Below are 16,475 nucleotides of genomic sequence, written 5' to 3' on the forward strand. Positions count from 1 at the left end.
AGTGACCTTGCTTCAAAGTATACTAGCTAAGTATGCTGTATCTTGAAACTAGAAAAAAGGCAAATTCAAAGTTTTTGTTTAGAAGCTTAATACTTTCCCTGCTGCATCCAGTTTTATAGCTAGCAATGCTGGGAAAACCATATGGCATGGAGATGTGATCAGCTTATCCCTTTGGCCGAGTTTTTTAAAAAGAACAAAGAGAAGAATCAAATCAATCCACAACTCCATCTTAACGCTTTTATGTGCATCTTCTTTCAGAACACGAAAGTCCGTGCTAACTTTGGATCTCGCCAATTTGCCTATGCTGAAGGACAGGCTCACAGGAATGCTGCTGATCTGTGTATTGACCTAGCTGAAGAAATAAGCGCCAACTTTGAAGCATTGCCTTTTGCCATGGCTTCTGATAGTGATAACGATGCTGGCACCAGCATAGCTTCTGATCCTGGGACCCATGGACCTCCTTGTAGAATTGCTGCTGTTGCTACGGCTCAACAACGTAAAGTGATGATTAACATTTTTTTTAAATCTCTTTCGGGAGAAATTAATATCAGTTAAATAGCATTTAAGCACATCCTGGCTGCAGTCCTTAGGTACTGCCTGTTTAGGTAAAGCAGTACAACAGGCATTGTCAAATACATGATTATTTGATTTTAGACAAGGCAATTAAAAAAAATCTTACTTTGGTCTTCCTTTATATGGATGCACAAATTATTCTCAGTTAATGCAACTACAAAGAGAAATTATCTTATTAGGGCTTTGAATACGATAAGATGTTATAGTTGATTGAGTCAGCCAATTGGTTATGCTATGTCAAAATGCATTACATTTCCACAGACTGATTGGAGACCATGGAATGCAATATATCTCAAAAACTTCATGGAATATTTTTGCATGCCTTCTGGTGCATTATTTCCATATGTGTTTTGCAGAATATGACAGTGACACATCTTGCCACTATAAAATGGAACTAAGCTATGAGAACTTTATCACATCAGGCCCCGATCCTCATCCCCCTCCTATTGCAGATGATGAAAGTGATGATGACGACGATGATGACATTCCCCGGGTGAGGAACATGGCAAGCTCTGCCTGCTATAACTTGTAGTCTAAATACAGATCTTGTCATTCAAATCTTTAAATTTTGCCACACAAGGGTTTTCCCTGCTTCCTTAAGGAAAATATAGCTGTTGTTAACTTTTCTTTCTTCTTGGTGTTCTAAATAACTTTTGTCTTTGTAGGAGGATCACTATGCCCTGTTGGTTAAGGCCTGGGAAACTAAAGTTTTCCCTACAATTAGAAGAAGATTCCGTAATGAAGCTGAGAGGAAGTCTGGGTTGGATCAGATTAAAGGAGCTTTACAGTTAGGTATGGCTATGTTTGTTTCCATGCACGTTGTTTTATAGGATGTGCAATAAGTGTGAAGATAACACCTGTGTTTCTTTTATGTTTTACTGTATTCAGGGCTGGAAAATTTAAATTAAAAAAAAATTCACTTGCTGTTTTTGTCAAGTGCTTAGAATTTGGTTTGCGGTCATGATTTTTCTTTAACACTTTTACTTAAGTTGGACTATTTAAATAGGGAAAATGGCTTTAGAAATAGTGGTAGAATTTGTTGTGCTGTTGTGGTGGGGATACAGAAATACTTTGGAATAATAGTTTGGGAAGAAACTACATGCATTTTCTGTCTATGACTATATCAAGGCAAAACTTTTGAGGAACACTTTAATAAGGGGGGTTTTGTAAATGAATACAGTTCTGGCAAGGCGACCTGCGTGTGGGAAAGTTGCAGTAAGAGCAAAGTAAGAATTCTGAGCCCTAGTAAGAAGCACACAAGTGTCTCTCAGGAAATCTCTACTCCCTATGTATCAGCCTGACTGAAAGAATATTTAAGTAATGAGATAGCTCATCTGTTTATGATGTTAATGAGAATAAGAACTTATTTCAAGTGGCTGGGGAAAATAACTAGCACTCCCTTCTGTCTACCAGGAATGGTTGATATAGCACGACAAACTGTAGAATTCCTCTATGAGGAAAATGGTGGCATCCCAAGAGACCTCTACCTTCCTACTATCGAGGATATCAAAGATGAAGCAAACAAATTTACAATTGATAAAGTACGAAAAGGTAAGGTCAGCAAAAAGTATCTTGAGGGGAAAATAAAAGCTAAGGGGCTCTGGTACTTGGGATCTACTGCATAAATTGTCAATCTGAGGAAAATGCTGTACCTTAAAAATTGTGTTGTCCCTTTCTGACTAGGTCTCACAGTGGTGACTCGCTCTCCTGACAGTAACAACGTTACCAGTAGTGCTGTTGGAACAGCTTTACCCAAGTTTGCTATTCGTGGGATGCTGAAGACATTCGGTCTTCATGGTGTTGTTCTGGATGTTGATTCAGTGAGTAAAAATACATTGGGAGGGCTTTTAATGTATCAGCATCACACATCTGTGAGCAAATATGATTAAGTGTACTAAACTGCTTAGAATGCTGATTTGGTGCCCTTTTTGAAGGAGAAAAAACATTATCATTACTGTGTTTATTGACAGTGTTGGTTTTGATGTTCCAGGTAAATGAATTGGTACAAGTAGAGACATATCTCAGGAGTGAAGGAGTTCTGGTAAGATACTGGTATCCTATTGACATGTTAGAAAGGCCACCTGCTGGTTATAGGAGGACTGCAACAAATGGATTGGTTACCCTGGATAATACCAATATCCAAATTCACAGGTAAAAAAAAGTAACGTAGTTAGAAGACATTTGTATTATCTGACTTTATCTATAGCATTTCCTATAGTACAGTTGTCTTCTGCAACCTTATTTTGAGCAGTAGTAAACTTCTGAATCTTATTGTACTTGTTGGATTCAAGCTGACAAAGATTCATGTTTTAATAGGTAGTGAGTTTTGATTTTTTTGTAATAAAGGAAATTGGTTATAATTGTCTTGTTGGAAGGATTTTACTTAGTCATGTGAAAGTGTTTTTATACGTGCTGGTCTAACAGGTACCTTCCTTGAAGCTTAGGTTCCTTGTACCATCAGTCAGTTGCTATCTAACAGCTCAAGAACTCTTGACTGACTCTGAGGAGAGTTAGCTTCTAATTCAGGTGCCTTAATTTGGTACCAGAATTCGATGGACTGAGTGCTATCTTAAGTGAATAAGAAAGATTTGGGTTTACTTGAACCTTTTAAATAATTAGGTGTATATGTTTGGATTCAGGGACAGGTTGCTGGATATGGCTTATTTTAAATGTGGTGAAGCAATTTTATGTTTTGATGTTTGTGTTTTCTAGAGAGCTTTTGCGAAGTGAAGCTTCTCTGGCCAAGCTATACTGCCGCATGGCTCTCCTCAATATTTTTGCCCCCAAATCTCCACATATGTTTACGCGGCTCTTTCATATTCCTGCTATCCGTGATATCACTCTGGAGCACCTGCAGTTGCTATCCAACCAACTTCTTGCACCACCTCTTCCTGGTAAACACTAATTTTTATCACAGCTCTTTTTTGGTACAATAGTTTTCTGGGGACAAAAAAAATCTAATTAATTTGGCACTTATTGATTAATTAGTTAATAATGATGATATTTGAAAAAATGTCTCAATGGACTCCTGACCTTAGTGATAGGTACTAAACTGAAATTCTTGCTAATGATCTAATTAAAAGGGTTCAAGAGAGTTCAGAGTCCCTCCTAAGATTCCATTCAGTGTGCTTCTGTCCCTTTGTCATCGGTGGTCTTCGGTTTATTGAGGGGTGGGGGGTGTATCCATATGGGATGCTTGTAAGGAATTGAGAATGTGTCGTAGTTCGAATCCAGGGTAGTAAAACTAAATGCCAGTTGGGTCTCACAGTTTTCAAAATTCAACTCTTCTTCATTTCACAAAGTGGTTGTCCTTTTCCTACTGGAATCACAGATCTGTTAGAGAATGTATGTGCTGAATCATGGAAAAGAATCTTTGGCTAATTCAAGTGAGTGTTAACAGACAATTATCGTGACAAAGCTATTCTGCATGCAAAGAAATGTGTGTAACATGGCTGGAGCGTAAGGAGGAAGTAGGAAGTGCTAAATATAGGCTATTAATAATTGAAAGTATTTACCATTGGAAAGAGTCCTGTTCCCTCCTCCAATTACTTTGAAACTTGGCTACCTCTAACAGATGCCGCATTGTAAAAGATCCTCTTGCAGAGTACAGCACTACTTTGCATGGCTTTGAGAATAATTTTACAAGCTTTTATTTAGTTTTTCCTCTTTAAAATATGTCTAATTCAAGTCCTGCTAATACACACAGTTTCCAAACTGGCATTTTGGTGAATTGCCCACTCCTTTGTGCACTGCACTTTTTTTTTCTTTGACTTCTCCCGTTAGCTCCAGAATGATAGCCATGAGGTGTTGGGGCTTGCGACCCACTCAGGGCTGCCCAGAAGCTATCTTGTTCACGTACGGGCAAAGCTTGAGAACAGATAAAGCCACTGTCACCTCATCTAGAATGAGTGGGGAAGAGAGCGCTTCTTTTCGCTTGTCCTCATTTTACTTATGCAGTAAATTGAAATATGCCTGCCTTCATACATGGGACAAAATGAGGCAGCTGTGAACCCACAGCCCAGTGTATGTCTGGCAGACCTCCCTAAGGGTTGGCTTGAGGCAGGTGAAGAACACAGCTGGCATTTAGAGGCCATTCCATCTACAACCAACAATGTAAGGGGTGCAAGTCTAGTCTTGGGTGCATCTTTTCTACTGCTGACCTTTGGGAGGAGTTTTGCACTTGCACAGGAGTGAAAATAGAGGCTTGTAATCTTCCAGGTGTTTTAAAACTGCCCTTTCCACTGTTTCACAGGCCACATACACACATTGAAGTGATCTCCAAATCTGTCATATCTTACTTCTTATTACAGATGGAACAATCAGTTCAAGTTCTATTCTTTTGGCCCAGTCCCTGCAACACTGCATCCATTCCCAGAACTGTGCTGCCACAGACCTCTTCTACCAGGGCAATTCGCAAGCCATCAGAGAGTGGCTTACTGTTGCCATTACTCGGACACTGCATCAAGGAGAGGAGAGTCTGTTAGACCTCACTAAACAGATCTGCTCCTTTTTGCAGGTAAAATATTTAGTAATGTTTTATGAGCAGTGGTGTTTTCCTTTCTAAGGAGTCCTTGCTTTATGTGTGATTCTAACTTCCATAATACTGTCCCTCACACTGAATTGTTTCTCTGGATGGATTGTATTTCTATTCTGATCACAGTGGGCACGCTGGAAACACAAGCAATAGCAGTACTCTGGATCATATTAAAATGAAGTGGCCTCACACTATGTCATTATTTACAATGCTAGATTTTATCTGAAAAAAGAAGAGGGAGGTGGTTTGCTGCTGCTGCTACTTGGGGGCTTTCATTATGAAATGTTATGTTACAGACAGCACCAGAACAGTTTCCTGCTGAAGAATTCCCAATTTCAGAATCCAAAGTCAATATGGATGTTAATTTTCCTGGGGCTGCATTTGTAATTGTGTCCTGTAAGGAAAGTCAGTCTGGATTCCGCAAAGAGTAAGTAATTGAGGGACCAAGAGTGGCAAAGATGAGCCTCTGTGAACCCTGAGTATATAGTTGCTCATTTGTATAGATTTTTCTCTTCTCAGAGACTCATTTTCTGGGTGGTGGGATAAATACCACAGTGTGTTTCATCTTTCTGTGATTGGGTTGGGATTTTTAGTAACTAGTTACAGTCTAACCAAACTGTTCTTGCTCTTTTCTTAGTTCATCCCTGTATAAAGCTCCTTGGGCTCGAGTGCTTGTCTACGGGCTTGGGCATAAGGTTAAAAGGAATGGTCAGTTAAACCTAATTGAAGCAGTGTGCTATCCGCGAGACGCCTCTCCAACCAACACAGGCCTAACACCTCCCCCAACAACCAATCAGTACCCTTCAGTGATCACCCCTACAGACAAGGTCCACATCAAACTAGGTAAAAAAAAAAAATTAAAAAATTAAAAAACCTCTTTAACTGTATTCTCAGAAGGGAGACAAGCATCATCATTGCCTCTATAAGACCTTCCTATATTGTCACCAGTCCTACCGTTGGTTATGACAGTATTTTTGTACAAGGTATTAAGAAATGCGTCCTAGCAGAAATATGCAATTATTCTTAACCAAGAAAGCATGGTTTTACAAACGTTGGAAGCCATCTGACTCTGATTTTGTTAGTTCTGTCGGATCTGCTTTTTTTTCTTATTTTTGTCTTCCAGGAGTTCACAAAGCAGTGTTTTTGAATATTTCTGCAGTGTTCAAGTTGGTGCTATTCCTGTTTGAGCTGCTGTGTTTCAGATGAAGATGATTTTTTTTTTTCTTTTTGGTTTCGTAGGCGATTGTAAGGCCCTTTAATACGCAGAGTAATATATGTGCAGTATAGTAATACATAGGTCATCCCAGCTTCTCAAGCAAGAGCAATCATTAATATTCTTTTTAGTCTTCCAGCCTAAGGGAGAGACAGCGTGATTTATTTAGAGCAGTGAAGGTGACCGAGTGCACTAAGCTCTTAAAACTTTCCATTGGAGGTCCTTAAGTTCTTTTGCTCAACTATGGCATCTCTGATGTTTTTCTCAGTACTGATCAGACACATCATACTACAAATAAATGGTTTTGTGAAAGTCCTATATGTATTTAGATATGTACAGGCTAAAAATAGTTCTATTTCATATGTCATGTAAAAAAAGTTATCTGTACATTTGTAATTATAGATTGATATCAACTTGTCATTATAGATAAACATTCCTATTTGTTTATTACAAGGTACTTAATAGAAGAAATTCTCACTTAGCATAAATTTAGCCTTAGAAAAATCCTAAAAGATATGTTACCACTTTTACTGTACAAATGCCTAGAGTCGTGATAAGTATTTTCTTTGACCTTTTTGCTTAGGAGTATCTCCTCCTCCCGGCGCTGTGTTGGTCTTGCATTCTCTTCCCCTTGAATTCCCCCTGGCAATGGCATTCACAGAGCAGCTGTTAACCTGGAAATTGGAAGATGGGGATGGAAAATCAGAAGATGAACTGGATACTATTCCTGCTTCAGTTCTTCTGCAAGTAGTGGAATTTTTAGGTGAGAATGCAGTATTTACTTAGTAATGAGCACCAATAATGTGCTGGCTCAGATGGAGAGTGTAGGGAAAAAAAGAAAAATTACAGTCACAAAGTATTTCTGAGCTCTTCCATTATATTGAAATTTTCTTCAAACTCCAGAAGTTTTCTGTTGTTACGCACTTCTGGGAATAGCCTTCCTGTCTTTCTTACTGCTGACATACAGCCATTGAAACGACCTTTTCTTGTACTTTTTTTAATGTTACTGTTGCAACTCATGTTATAAAGCTACTAACAGTGAAATACTGCTGACTCCCATGTCTTGCCTTCCCCACACAGGGAACTTCCTCTGGACAACTGACATGGCAGCATGTGTGAAGGAATTAATATTTCATCTTTTGGCTGAGTTGCTTCGCAAAATTCACAATCTGGAGCAGAAAAAAAATCCAGCAGGATTGTCGTCTTCTATTGCCCTTCACCTAAATCCCTGTCTAGCTATGCTTATGGCCCTGCAGTCAGAACTTCACAAGCTGTATGATGAAGAAACACAAAACTGGGTGTCTGGAAATGCGTGTGGTGGTTCTGGTGTTGGAGTGGCTGACCAAGGAAGATTTTCAACATACTTTCATGCTCTGATGGAAGTCTGCCTGGCTGTAGCAGAAGTAACCTTACCTATCAATATGAGTGTAACAGCTAATGTGATGTCTTCAACAAGTGCCCCAAATCTTAGTGACTCTTCCTCCTCATCTTCATCTTCTCCAGGACAGACACCACAGAGTCCAAGCTTGCTGTCAAAGAGGAAAAAAGTCAAAATGAAGCGGGAAAAGACATCATCTTCAGGCAAACGGTCTTCATCCAGAGCAGCTGAAACAGATGCTGCAATCCTCAGTATAGGAGGAAGCAAGCCTGAGGATATGTTATGGTTTCATAGAGCACTGACTCTGCTTATAATTCTCAGACACCTAACTAAAAAGGATCCACAAGGACTGGGTGTGACAAATGATGCTGTAGCAGATGCGTGTCAAGCACTAGTAGGTCCCACAGCTCATAGCCGCTTGCTTGTCATTTCTGGAATACCAACTCACTTGGAGGAGAGTACTGTCAGGAGTGCAATCAGGAAGGCATGTAATGCACATGGTGGAGTCTTCAAAGATGAGATCTACATCCCTTTGCAGGAAGAGGATCCCAAAAAAATCAAGGACAAAGCAGAAGGAGGAGAATGCAGAACCGAACTGGAAAAACCAGCTGTTTCAAGTAGCGCAGACAGTTTGGATATCAGCAGCTCTAGCAGTGTCACACCTGCCATGAGCGTTAGCGCTTCAGCGTCTACAAGCCAGGCTTCCCTCTGCAGCTCGCAGGGTATATCTCGGACCGTTAGTGATATCTCAGTTGACCAGTTTCAAGCTGGACTGGAGCTGGCCATCCCACCAGGATTGCTAGAACCGCATGTTGTTTCCAGCCAGGAGAGTTTGGATCTTTCACACTGCAGTACTGGAAGCCTTGGCAGCCTTGGCAGCCTCGGGGAACCACTTGATAATGTAGAAACAGCGTCTGTGTCTGATGTTGGATCAATGTACACAGTCACATCTCTGGACAACCAGCCGCTTCTGTCACGGCCAATCAAAGGTTTTGCGGTAGTGGAGGTAATAGCCTTCATCAGGGGAGGGTGCCTTTTGGGTCAGTTTTTTCTGAAAGAATGAGATCTGATTCTAGTTACTTTTTTTTTAACCTCTGGCTTTGAGAAATACCATACTTTTTGTGGTTTGTATGTAACGCCATGATCTGACTGTGAAGGAAAGTGTGCTGTATGGTTTCTTCTGAAACTTGACTGGTCAAGTTGTGACCTTGACTGAGGTCACAACTTGAATGACGGAGAGTGGAAGGTACTGTTAGCAAGGTGTAGCTCAGCGTAGGTCATAGGTGCAGAATAAATGTATGTCAATGTGCTCGCAAGACTAAGGAGTCTAGGAGTTCTCAGCTTGGACAGGCTGGCTGAGGAACACAAAACTTTATTCTCCATTGACTTTCTCTGTGTCATTCACAGTCTTATAAGCGTTCACTGTCTCTCAAAGGACAGAGGGGACTTAGTAGTGGAGTTATCAAGTAGCAATTTTAAAACAGAAGGAAGTACTCTTGTGTGTTCCAAGTTGTAGAGCTTATTGCTGCAAGGTGTTGCGGAAGCCAAGAGTATAAATTAATTCATAAGGGATTAAGTTCGTGGAGGATGTGCAAATTGGTAGCTATTAAGCACAGCAGTCAATGCAGCCTTCACCTGAGGAAATCTTTAAACCACTGATTTCTGGAGGCTGAGAGAATATGTAAAGGAAAAGATCTATTCATTTCCTCTTTCATGTAACTTCCTTCAAATATGTGCTACTGGCCACTGCTGAAGATTAATTTAGACAGGTGGCCCTTTGGTGACCCACAAGGCAATTATTTAATGCTTAATGGCCACACTTTCACATATTTTAAACCATCTACAGATTCCTCTACAAAGTTACTTTAGAAGAGATGCTAAATTTTGTTGATGTCTGGTTCCAAATTTAATTTTTAAAAGCGTTGTAGGTGGTTGTCATTGATGCCAGATCACTCCAGGTTTTCAGCTATGCACAGGAACTCTTCCTCTCTGTTGTTACACTAACTGCATGCAGCAGATTTACCAGAAGCTTGCAAAAGCACAGTCATTTCTGCTAGCTTGTGAATTTAGAGTGACTTTTTTCCATTGTCTGGGATTGTATCAGTTTCCCTTCTAGAAGAAAATCAGCTTATTCAGATAGAAAATCTACAGTTGCTACTTTCAAGCTATTAATTGACATGAAGTCACCAGGGTTGAAATAAACCATAAAGTGTGTACAGAAAGCTGTCAGCGTATTCACATTGAAACCTGCTCCAAGTCTGTAGCTGTTCTGATAATGGTGGTTATTCTCAGAATCAAAGGAAGTTATTGTTCCTGTTCCCAGTTTGTGTAGCTGAGACTTCAAAGCCTGTGCTAATTTAGGTATTTCTTTCTAATCGGAGAATTGAAGCAAGGACAGCAGAGTTGCAAATAATGACATCTATCTGAAAATTTCAACTTCTTATCTGATAGGGCTGTCTCCAGACTAAGAAATGGAATAGCTGTTTCAGAGCTGTGCCTGATTAACTCACAGCATGGTGATTTCAGTGGCCAGATGTTCTTAGAAAGGATGTTTTCTGAGCTGAACCTGAATTCTGGTATCAAATTATTGATGTAGAAGAATGTTATTATCTATCTACATGGGGAATTGAGAAAGCCTAAGACCCAAATTCATATAAATGGAAGTGAATTTCTTTTGTCAGAATTCCCGTTAACTAATTTCATTATTTGTACAGATAAGGTCAAGAGCTAAAATAGAGAAAATCCGAGCCAGTCTATTTAATAGTAGTGATCTCATTGGTTTGTCAAGTCTGGATGGTGAAGATGAACTGATGGAAATGTCAACTGAAGAGATTTTAACTGTTTCTACTGTAAATCAAAGTTTATTTGACACACAAGGGAGCCCAGCACTAGAAGATTATTTCAATGATAAGTCTATAAAAGGTACGTGGTTTTCATATTGGCAAATACCTCACTTGCATTGTGCATTTTTTGGGGATGTACAGGGGTCAGATTCTCCTTGCTGGTGTAAATTCAGTATGACTCACTAATTGATGGGTGACAATGAGGGGGAGCCAGGGAGTAATTTCAAAGCAAGTTTCCTCCCTCTCATCGGTTGACAAGCAGCTATTTGCAATCTGAACATTGCTCAACTGTTCTCACAGCTAATCAAACAGGTACAAAAAAACCCACAAACCACACACCCCCCCCAAAAACCCAAACAAAAAGCCCCACAAAAAACTCACCACCAACCCAAAAGACTACTGACTGTGTTGTTTAGTGACTTTTTTGAGAAAATAGCCACTGTAATAATTTACCACTGTTAGACCCAGCATGATTTTAGAGTAGAAACTGTTCAAGTAGAACAGCTAGTAATTTATATTCTCTAACAATGTGAAAGCTGTACAGACCCTAATATACCTGAAATGGGCCAGAATCCTGAATCAAGGAACAGGGGAGGATAATACTTGGAGGAAGTTCAGTTGACAGCTAGTTCAAATGATAGGTGTCGGTGTGTACCTACACAACATAATTTTTATACTGGCATCATAAATAATCTACTTTTTCATTACCACTACAGTCACTCAAACAGTAATTATAGTATGTGGCCAAAACAGGAGAAGGCATTCAGTTCTCTCTCATAAATGGGGGTATTAGAGTGGAGAAAGGTCAGGTCTGCTAGTAGAATTTTTCTAAGTGATTTTCTCTCTCAGAGCAAGCGGCATGTCATGCAATATTTTAGCTGAATGCAAAATGTTTTTTCGTGTTTCAAATTCTAAACAGTTGTCGTGGTATTTTGTACTGTATTGCATTTTTTTTTATTAGGTGAGAAATTGGTCCCAGGTGCTCGGGAAGTCCTCACAGAAATATTTAAAAGCTGCGTCCATTCTGAGCAAATGCTGAGCCTAACTCCAGCAAAACCCATTAAGGTTGCTGATATCTATCTTAGTAAAGAACAGATAAATTCTCAGACTCCTGGAAACCTTCTTCACGTGTTCTTCACAAATGTCCGCCCTCCAAAGAAGGTGCTAGAGGACCAGCTTACTCAGGTAGTGCTTTGAAAACTATTTTCAGCATCTTTTTGTGTAACTTGAAAGCATTTGGTAATTATTCGCTTTCTATGTTGGAAGATTTTAAGGAAATACGGTGTGCCCAAGCCGAAATTTGACAAGAGCAAGTACAACAAGGCGGGCAAAGAACAGCATCCAGTGAAAGTTGTGAGCACCAAGCGCCCAGTTACTAAACCACCTACAAAGGAAAAGTCTATGCTCAATAGTGTCAGGTTGGTGTCTTCAGCCTTTTGACAGTTGTGAAACATTTGATTTCTCATTAGGAATCCAAATTTTTATTCCCCCTCCCTCTGTATTTCTATGTACGGGTTGGAAGAGGGAAATGTGACTGTGAGATTATAAAAGACCTCCAAGGAATGTTTTGGTTTCTTGAACAGACAAAAGAAAACTTTCATCCTAACTTTCACTTTGTCCCTTAGCCGAACAGCCTTAAGTGAGAAGAAACCTACCGTAAAGCCAAAATCTCCTGAGAAGAGCAAACCTGAAGAGAAGGACCCTGAAAAATCTCCCACAAAGAAACAGGAAGGTAGTAGCTGTATAGAATTTTTCTATAGTATTACATCGTAGAAAAGAAATAATTTTTTTCTAATGGCATGCTTATATGATGTCATGATAGGTTTGGTTTGTCTTGTTTTTAATGAGGCTAACTTGATTTTTTTAAATAGTGTTTTTAAAATGCTGCTTTTATTTGTATATCTGTAAATCTGGACTCATCACTGTAAGTGAGAGCAAACCATGCTAATGCAATTCATGCAACAGTGTGCGTAGGCCATGTGAATACGTTGGGTAGAGAACTGACTTCCTAACAGGTATAGTTTCAAGGCTTTTTTTGTACAGTTGGGGATTAAGATGTCACGGGCTTGAACTAGGCATTTTTTAAATTGTGTTTCTCAGCCTACATAGGAAAATGATTAAGTTATAAGAGGAAAGTTGGATGAAAGAGAAGCTTCAGATGCCTCATAACTAGTCTATCCGTGGAGGGGAGAGCACAGCCATGCCACGACAGGGGTTAGTTCCAGGGTCTTGCTTGATATTTCTTTCTCTAGTCGGGTGGAAGAGTGAATAGACATGAGCTTGGACTCTGCTCTTCACTGTAGGAAATGCCAGGGTAGTTCAGAAGAGGGGAATTTCAGCATTTAGCCAAGCATGGATCCTTGATACCTGGTTAGATACACTGGTGGAGCTATTGCAGAGGGCACCTGGGGGGGTTGTGTCCTTGAGAGGAAAGAATGAGTGCCGTTTACTGAAGGCCAGATTGGACCTGAATAGCATGATGTTTAGAAGTACTCGAGAAACGAGCCATGGTGGGATGGCTAGAGCCAGGAGAAAGCTGGCAGGTAGCCACCTCATACATTGACCGTTTTCCTGTGTGGTGTGTAGACTTTATGGCAAGTCATTAACTGTTTGATGGTCGTATCTTTGCTGTCAGTTCCTGAGGAGAAGTATTTGACACTGGATGGATTTCACAGATTTGTGGTTGACCGATCTAAACAGGATATCCGTAGTGTGTGGAGAGCTATTCTGTCCTGTGGATATGATCTACATTTTGAAAGGTAAATTTTGCGAAATTTTTTGTAAAGATTAATTGTGCTCACCTTAAAAAAATATGATCCCAAGTGTTCCTACTCCAAGTAGCTTTAACCTGTGTGTTAGTAACACACAAACTTCTATCCATGGCTGCAAGGCCTGTAGAGAAAATTGTTGGTTATTTTCTTAAAACATGCTTTAAAAGAGTCACTATGCTGTCAAAATGCAGGTTCCTGACTTTCTTGAACACTACATAGCTAACAAAATCATATGCCATACTGTCCTTTATAGCTTCCAAACTGTATAATAAATTGACCTGATGAGAACTGTAGATCCATCTGGCTGTCTCTGGTTTCCTTCCACAACAGCTTTCTATTCTGTGCACTGGGTGATTGTTTAAACTGGCAGTGTTGTTACTGGGTCATTAGTAATGTAGAAGAGGGAACGGTTACTGCCTTGTTAATATTGTACAGGAAGAAAGTCCCTTAAGTGAATCCTCCTTATCTCCTTGTGTCAAGCCACAAGCTAATTGCCACATCTCCTTCGCTTATATCCACTTCAGAGCGTAAAGAAGATAGTGCAGTAAGTAAGCTTAATAGGCAGTTCCTTTTTTTCTTATTATTTAATAACAGTGGGGCAAGGTAGGTGATAAATCAGTTCTTATTCTCAAACTGGAATTTTTGTAATGAAACAGCTCTGCTTAAGAAAAGGGGAGAGAAATAGAACAAGTTACCTGGTGGTGTGCTCCACATGCTCTTAGTAAGCAGTGTTGCACTTAGGTTTCAAAAAGTTTTATGCCTTTTACATTTCAGGTGTGCCTGCATTGATGCAAGACACGCTCAAAAAGCATCCCGGAAATGGACACTGGAAATGGATGTAGCCCTTGTCCAGTACATTAACAGGCTTTGTCGTCACCTTGCAATTACACCAGCACGACTCCATCCCCATGAAGTTTATTTGGATCCAGCTGATGCAGCAGATCCCAGAATTTCCTGTCTATTGAGTATGTATAAATTGTTTGCATAGGGGATTTCTTCAATGGAATAGCTGGGTAGGGCTCCTGAACGACCTGGCTGTGGCCCAGGTAGTTGGGACATTCCTTTGGAGGTTGCAGACTGGAGCCTCCGTGGGCCGAGGGAAGCACTGACTCTAGGTCTTCTCTCTCCTTGGGTGTGCTTGGGCACCGTGGTGCCTTTGGCAGCGTTGTTAGAAATGCACTACAAGTGTTCTCTGCTCTCTGAGCACGCCTCCTAGATCAGGCTGGAGCAGGAAGATATCTGGTGAGTTCAGCTTGCAGGGGGAAGGAAGGTTGGATTTCAATTCTGGACCTAGGCAGACTTTAGTCACCTAAATCCTGTTCCAAGCACTAAGTTCCTTTAAGAGGGTCTCCACATAATGCAAGTTCCGTGATGATGAAAGATCCTGGACTCAGACACCCAGAGACTCGAGATCCAGGAAGGAACATCACGGATCACGGCTGTTCTTGCATCTTCAGCCCTTGTGTTGATGTGCAGGGATCAGGAGGGGCTGCTCTAGAAGGAAGCTTGTGTGGCTCCTGGACTGAATCTGCTGGGAAGATGGACTTTGCAGTAGGCAGGGAATCTCTTCATCTCTCTGACTGGATGTTTCCTACCTCAGATGTTCCCGTGGAAAGTCTACGCTTACGGTTTGCACTGCTTCAGTCTCTCAATACAACGTTGGAGACGTTCTTCTTACCGCTGGTGGAGCTTCGGCAAACTGAGATGTACGCTAACAGTATTGCTGCGTTACTGCAAGAGGCTAAAGGTCAGTTTCTCGGGGAACGTGGTTGTTGCCTGAAAGGGTGCACTATGCACCACATGAATTTCGTGGTATATTTTGCAGCAGATTTTAATGCGTGTATACATATGACAGAAAGGAGAACATGGAGGGGAGAGGGAAAGCGAGGTGGTGAGTGGTTTCAGCACGCTAACAAAGGCTTATTGGCTTCATTCTCAGCCCGATAAGCTGGCACACGGTCTGTCTGAGGTAACAGCCAAAAAACGGCATTAACCCAAGGGCACTTCTCAGCCTGGGAGTGTTTTCTTTTTCTTGGTTTGTTTTTTAAAGGCAAGGGGGATTATTTTTGCAAGTAGTTAATAGACCCTGTGCACCTTTCTTGACCATGGAGGGAGTAGGCCCATCTCTTCTGTCTGTGGGTGGCCTTCAGATATCTTTATCTTCTTGGGGATATCCATAAATTAAAATTCTTTGTTAGTCAACAAGCAGCAGATCAGGTGAAAGTCCCGGGACATGTTGGCATCTTTGTTGTAATTGAAGTTGTATAATTAGAGAGATCAAGAAAATCTTATCGTGCATTAGCATTTAAAACGGTTTTTGCAAGCCTTCATTAGACAACAAACAAAACCAAGATTTAGGTCATTACATTTCCCAAATTTGTTTTCTTCTGAAGTAGAAGATACAGAATTCACCAAAGATGTCAGTGTGTGTAAGTAGGCTTTTGCATTGGCCCAGCTAGAAAAAAAACTTGTAAACCTGGTATGGGGAAGTGAGGAATGTTCAGAGACTTGTCTTTATAGAGCCTCTATTTGTGGTGCAATGTGACAGCCCTATTTTTTATCTTTTTTTTCTTGCCTCTAGCATTACTGTCAAAACATCTCAGATTTCTGAAAGCTGTTTGGCAAAATGTTTCTGATTTACAGAGATTCTGGTGGAGTTGCTAGGATCTATTTATATAACATCAGAATTGTGTTCATCAGTGTTGTAACCCAATGTGCTTCTTCCAGTAAACATTAGTAAAAAATACTTTTTTAAAAAAAAAAAATTGAAGAGGTGGATTAGCCATATCTTGCATACCTAATGAAAATGAAATTATTACTCTACTGTTGTCCATTAGAGAATTTCAGAAAATAAGATCATAAAAGGATAAATTAACTATACTGAAATATGTGTTTCTTTATTTAGGCTTAATCTTTTATGACACAAAGGTAACTGTAATGAACAGAGTGCTGAATGCCACTGTCCAAAGAACTGCTGATCACGCAGCCCCAGAAATCACCCTGGATCCCTTGGAAATAGTTGGAGGTATGGGAAACACTTACCTTTTTCAAAATTCATTTTAATCCATTGCAGCAATGGATTAATATCAGATCTATTTTAACCAAGCTTAGATGCTTATTAATGCAAAATATTCCGAGTACGAGGATTTTATTTTTTTCTTTT

At 40.2% G+C, this 16,475-nt stretch overlaps 1 protein-coding gene across 9 annotated transcripts in view; it reads left to right on the forward strand.

Moving 5' to 3' along the window:
- The window catches only part of HECTD4 (HECT domain E3 ubiquitin protein ligase 4), a 78,916-nt gene that overhangs the window by 52,865 nt on the left and 9,576 nt on the right, over positions 1-16,475 (forward strand). For all 9 annotated transcript variants that reach the window (XM_075167593.1, XM_075167584.1, XM_075167587.1 and 6 more), the window contains 20 exons: positions 259-496; positions 930-1,066; positions 1,239-1,365; positions 1,987-2,124; positions 2,257-2,393; positions 2,564-2,724; positions 3,286-3,467; positions 4,884-5,089; positions 5,404-5,534; positions 5,745-5,950; positions 6,904-7,083; positions 7,401-8,704; positions 10,413-10,620; positions 11,503-11,726; positions 11,808-11,959; positions 12,167-12,273; positions 13,177-13,300; positions 14,087-14,277; positions 14,913-15,059; positions 16,218-16,337. In XM_075167593.1, the coding sequence (XP_075023694.1) occupies positions 259-496; positions 930-1,066; positions 1,239-1,365; positions 1,987-2,124; positions 2,257-2,393; positions 2,564-2,724; positions 3,286-3,467; positions 4,884-5,089; positions 5,404-5,534; positions 5,745-5,950; positions 6,904-7,083; positions 7,401-8,704; positions 10,413-10,620; positions 11,503-11,726; positions 11,808-11,959; positions 12,167-12,273; positions 13,177-13,300; positions 14,087-14,277; positions 14,913-15,059; positions 16,218-16,337 (4,420 nt within the window). The remainder of the gene's footprint in view (positions 1-258; positions 497-929; positions 1,067-1,238; positions 1,366-1,986; positions 2,125-2,256; positions 2,394-2,563; positions 2,725-3,285; positions 3,468-4,883; positions 5,090-5,403; positions 5,535-5,744; positions 5,951-6,903; positions 7,084-7,400; positions 8,705-10,412; positions 10,621-11,502; positions 11,727-11,807; positions 11,960-12,166; positions 12,274-13,176; positions 13,301-14,086; positions 14,278-14,912; positions 15,060-16,217; positions 16,338-16,475) is intronic.

The sequence above is a fragment of the Calonectris borealis genome, chromosome 18 (genome assembly GCF_964195595.1).
Source record: "Calonectris borealis chromosome 18, bCalBor7.hap1.2, whole genome shotgun sequence".
In the NCBI taxonomy this organism is placed as follows: Eukaryota; Metazoa; Chordata; class Aves; order Procellariiformes; family Procellariidae; genus Calonectris; species Calonectris borealis.